The sequence below is a fragment of the Phialemonium atrogriseum genome (genome assembly GCF_030411735.1).
Source record: "Phialemonium atrogriseum strain 8032-3 unplaced genomic scaffold QBC33scaffold_46, whole genome shotgun sequence".
NCBI classification, from domain to species: Eukaryota; Fungi; Ascomycota; class Sordariomycetes; order Cephalothecales; family Cephalothecaceae; genus Phialemonium; species Phialemonium atrogriseum.
The window spans coordinates 60,447-65,515 of record NW_026848183.1 but is presented as its reverse complement, the minus strand read 5'-3'; the positions used below and the strand labels follow the sequence as shown (position 1 = coordinate 65,515).

The 5,069-nt window shown below is 52.2% G+C and overlaps 1 protein-coding gene across 1 annotated transcript; it reads left to right on the top strand.

Annotated features, from left to right (window-relative positions):
* Window positions 1–2,077: 2,077 nt before the first annotated feature.
* Window positions 2,078–3,839, top strand: QBC33DRAFT_623905 (uncharacterized protein; the record flags this gene model as incomplete). Its single annotated transcript, XM_060432918.1, has 2 exons — window positions 2,078–2,157; window positions 2,317–3,839. Exon 2 carries the CDS (start codon window positions 2,331–2,333, stop codon window positions 3,837–3,839), a length of 1,509 nt encoding a protein of 502 aa, XP_060278357.1. The 5' UTR covers window positions 2,078–2,157; window positions 2,317–2,330.
* Window positions 3,840–5,069: the final 1,230 nt, after the last annotated feature.

Genomic DNA, 5,069 nt, shown 5'->3' with positions numbered 1-5,069 from the left:
GTTTGAGAGGGGGGATGACTTAATTGGGGTTGGACTTCTTGCACTCTTTTGGGAACTTGGATGTTTATGCCTTTTTTGGTTGCTCTTTCTTTCTTGCTGTTTTTCGTCTTCTTACACTCCTTCCGCTTCCCTTTTGTCGACGACTGATGAACTCATGATAAGGTTACACACATGTCCCACATACTATGAAAAGTACTATGCCATAGAAACAACTGCACAGAAATGTTTGGACTATGCACTCTTCTCCTCGGATACCAATTTTTTTGCCACGTACTCCAATGTCCCGGTTTCCCAGACCATAGATAAACCAAAGAATCCAACGGGATGGGGCATCCTAAGCAACCAAGTGCTGCGAGGTAACTTCAAAATTTCCCACAGTACCAAGCAAGTGTCTCCAGTAGGCCCATTCATCCGAAGCATGCTTATCTCAGTAGGCACCACCACGTTGACTACGTGTGGCGGACAGAAAGCCCCACACACGATCCGGTTTAGCTCGATGTCTATCACCAAGCGGCGTTTAGACCTCGAGGATTCTAAATCTTCCAACAACATTGCCCATAGTCAGTTGGTCATACATCGGCGAGGATGTTCCGCCGCAACCTTGGTTGTGGGTGAGTTAGGATAACGCAAGTGAGGGGGCAGCCCTGGATGCGGAGCTATCAACCGGACAGTCATATGTTGCCCGCAAGGCTGCAATTGTATCTGGTCGAACGGTATTCTAGGGCATTGATTGACCAGAGAGTGAGGATTCCACCGCATTCTTGGTGCTCGATGACTGAAACCCGGAGACCCCTATGAGGGTAATTAATTGATCTGGTGGAATGGTACAAATCCCGCCAAAACACAAAAAGGACGATGAATTACATTACTCGACGAATAATAGGGGAACGGGCCAAGCCAATTGATGGATATCGATTGGTGTCATTGTCTTGTTGATCAGACGGCGTTAAGCGGGTGTTCAATTCACATTAAGGAGCGCAATCACCATGAAAATGTAACCATTCGATTGCGCGTGGTCAATATGCTATATTCTGTGGAAAGTTACGGTGTCAGCTCCGATGGTTGTTTGGAAATTGAGGAGTGTCCTTTTCCATGCGGGTGGGTGATGTTGGATCATTTTAGCTCGGAGCCTGTGACTACTTGCACCCCTACTTCAGCGCGACAAAACCCTGGTAATTCCTCCTGGGACGAGCTGTTGAATAGCATTGATCACATAAACAGAACCATACTCCGTGCAATTATTGCAATCCCAACGGGTCCGTGGGGCATAATTGGGCTATAACTACATGTGGGAATCCCCAGTCCAGGGCGAAGATCGCGGGGCAAACGCCTCCCCGTTTCTTGCTGGACTCCTTATTCAGAGCGACGAAAGTCCGGCATTCAGTTGAGAAAAGCTTGTAAATGGTAAACGATTACTACCCAGAACCGCGTGATTTCTTACGACCTGGTGACTCCGGAGGATATGGCTAATCAGTGTGAACTTTCCGCTTGGAAACTGTGGTTTCTTCTTAGTTTCTGGTCCCGGTCCCAGCCTCCAATAATTACTTGGAGCGGGTCTCGCCGGTCGGCAGAGACTTGGATCTCTGATCCGTAGACACAATCAGCCATCTTGAACTACAGATCGATCGATCGACCCAAACCAAGAGACCAGTTGATGCACCCTTAATACCCTACACCTTTCCACGTAGGATGAATATTGTCCGCTTAAGTGTCCCCGTTTCAATTATCCTAGCATGCATGTTGCTAGCAACGTCTTTGCGGATTGTTCCGTTCCAATGCATTTACCGAGGGTCTCGCGTGCCACAAGGAATCCAAGAAGCGGCACATAATATTCCTTAAAGCACTCTAATCTTGCCTGGTTGGTTCCTCCCAAACCAGCACATCCAGCCGCTCCTTTCCATCACAAAACAAGCCAAATCACCATCAACAAGAAAGCGAGAGCAGGTATGCACCATCACTTATTCATCTCATCCGCATTGACTGATCCTAGTATCCCACGAAGGTCTCATTTCCCCGCTGATATCAACCCGCCGACTTCAAACCTCTAGCTCGGTCAAACGGCCGAGTCGGCAGCAACCACGGCCTCCAGACATGGGGAGAAACGATTTTCAAACCCCTTCAAAGAACTGAGAATCGTCTCGCCGAAAGAAGGACCAAGTGAGTTATATTTTCCAAGGACCAACTAGAACAAGCCGCATCCTGTTATCCCTTTCCAGCTCATCATCTCCTCCCTCTCCGCTGCGAAGCATGCTCTCATCGCCATCGTCCCCATAAAACCACCATCAATTAATTATCCCAAGCTAACGCTCCTCGCAGCAAACGTCCTCACAATGGCCCGCAAGAATAACACAAAGGACAAGGCCCAGCCCGGCGTCAACCGTGGGATGCGCGGTCGCCAGCTCCTCCGATTCATCGCCCACCTGCGAGAGACAGACATATCCAGCGACAAGATCACCGCGGCCATGGAGACCGACCCAGGCCTGCTGTTTGCAAAACATCTCGCCTCCAACGTGCCGCAAGAGGATAGCAGCCAAGACAACGAGGAGGAGGAGGAGGAGAGGTTCCCACCCTCGTGGCCGGCACGGGGCACGTTCAAGTCGTGGATAAACGGCTCTTACAAGGCCTGGAGGGAGGAGTCTATCCGGAACAAGTCGTTTGACCCTGTCGCTGCTGCGGCCCGGGAGAAGAAGCAGCAGGAAAAGGAAAAGGCCACTCTGGAGATCAATAACAACACAGCGGCTGGAGGGTCGGATCATGGCAGCGGGGAGCGACACCAAGACCCCGCCGGCGGAGATCACCTGCCCGGCAATAATGTCCCGACCCCGTCGCCCGATGGCCACGTCCAATCCAGCGACAAGTCGCCTTCTCCGTCAATGAACCCGAAGAGATCACATCTTCCGTCTACCGGGCCGAGCACCGTGGCCCTGGGAGCCAAGCCGGTCGAGTTCCAGCCCAAGCTCCCGGTTTCGCCTGTGCCGCCGGCTCTTGAGAAGCCGAAGATCCCACCAGTGCAGCATGCGGCATCAGCAGGGCATAGCACGGTATCTTCGGGGATGCCGCCGGCGCAGCATGACAAGCGCCCGGTTCCGTCGGCGTCGTCTCCAGAAGATCTGCATAGGCCGTATCCAGGGAAGTCATCGACACCGCCAGTCCAGCCTCCCCTCCCAACGACAGACCACCAGGCCCCGCAAGCCACCAGCACGACGTCCACCGTCTACGGCCATCGGACCTTTACCTATTTCGATTCCGACGGGTTTCCGGGAGAGCCGCGTCCGCCGACTCCGCGCCCGAACATCCGAGACGCGCTTCTCCCCCAGTCGTGCCGTCCTGAACCTCGCGTCCTGGTAGTGCATAACAACCCCCCTCCTCCGCGTTCCGACAAGGGCTCTGCACCCGTGCCAAACGATGCCGAGCAGACTAGGGCCAAGACCATCGACCACAGGTATGTCCCCAGCGGAGCCAACCCCGACACTTATTCCGGACATGCCATTCCCGGCCTGGCTCCCGCCCAAGCAAGTGGAAAGCAACCCAGTTTCGGCCCAACCCTCGCCCCAGACACTGGAAAAGGTACTGCCGCAGCATCCTCCACCGGTATCTCTGCCGTCGCCGGCCCAGCCACCGTCATCGGACCGTCCGGTGGTGGCGGTGGTACCGCGCTGACGCGCGAGAACCTGCTGCGTAACGCCGCCGCGCACAGGAACGCCGGGTCGGCTGCGGAGATGAGGGAGCGAGATGCTGCTGGGGCTGCTGGGGCTGTTGGGAGGGGTGACCCTGAGGTTAATGGGGATTGGTATAGGTGGTATGCTGAGGTGCATAATCGGAAGAGGAGGGAGGGGTGATGGGTGGTGAAGACAGGATTCATTGGTTGGTTGGTTGGATAATACTGGTGAAGAGATCGGATATCATGGCAGGGAAGGTTTGGAACACAAGTGCTTGCGTGGTTGGAGCCACTGGTTAACTACCAAGACAGTCATTGAGGGAGCGCAATTGACAGGGAAAGCCCCATTTTCCAGCGACCAAGTCCTGTAATAAGAGCCAATTCTAGACCAGTTTGCTCCAGACACTTGGGGCTTTCTGAGAATACCAAATTGCACCAGTTCTGTGCCAGTCCTGACAGTCACAAAGTTTCTTCGGGGAACCTGAGGGCAATTGACAGTAAAGCCCCATTTCCCAGCAACCAAATACCGTAATGAGAGCCAATTTTAGACCAGTTTGTTCCAGACATTTGGGTCTATCCGAGAATGCCAAATTGCACCAGCTCTCAGCTAGTCCTAACATTAAATCGGTGGAGGGAATCTAGCTGACCCAACAAAGGAGGAAACCCCATTTCCCAGCCCCCAAGTAACACAGTGAGAGCTAATTTTGGACTGGTTTGTTCCAAATATTTGAGGCTATCCATGGATACCAAATTGGCCCACATTAGCTGCAAACGTAAGCCTCACCAAAGCGTTTACATTTTTAGGTCAGTTATATGAGCGTGAGTAACATACTCTCTACCTACTGAAGGTCATCCAACTTCAACCTAAGCTTATAGTCTAAGTGGAAATTTAGAACCCTGTCAAACCTATAATGTCAAAGTCTTTAGTCAAGGAGCCTGCTGCGCACAGGCTATCAAAACCCCGGCGCAATTGACCCAAGAAAGGGGAAGCCCATTTCCCAGCGCCCAGGTATCATAATAAGAGCTAATTTTGGACCAGTTTGTTTTAGACATACAGGGCTATCCGGGGATACCAAATTTGTCACATAAGCTACAAACCTAAGCCTTACCAGCGTCTTTCCGATTTTGGGTCAAATCGGTGGAGGGACCAGGGGGAAAGCCCATTTCCCAGCGCCCAAGTATTACAATAAGAGCTAACTTTGTACCAGTTTGTTTTAGACAACTATGGCTATCTGGGGATACCAAAGTGGTCACATTAGCTGCAGATCTAGGCCTTACCAAAGCGTCTTTACATATTTGGGTCAAATCGGTGGAGGGACAAGGGGGAAAGCCCATTTCCTAGCGCCCAAGTATCACAATGAGAGCCAATTTTAGACAGTTTGTTTTGGAGATCTGGGCCTATCCAGGGATA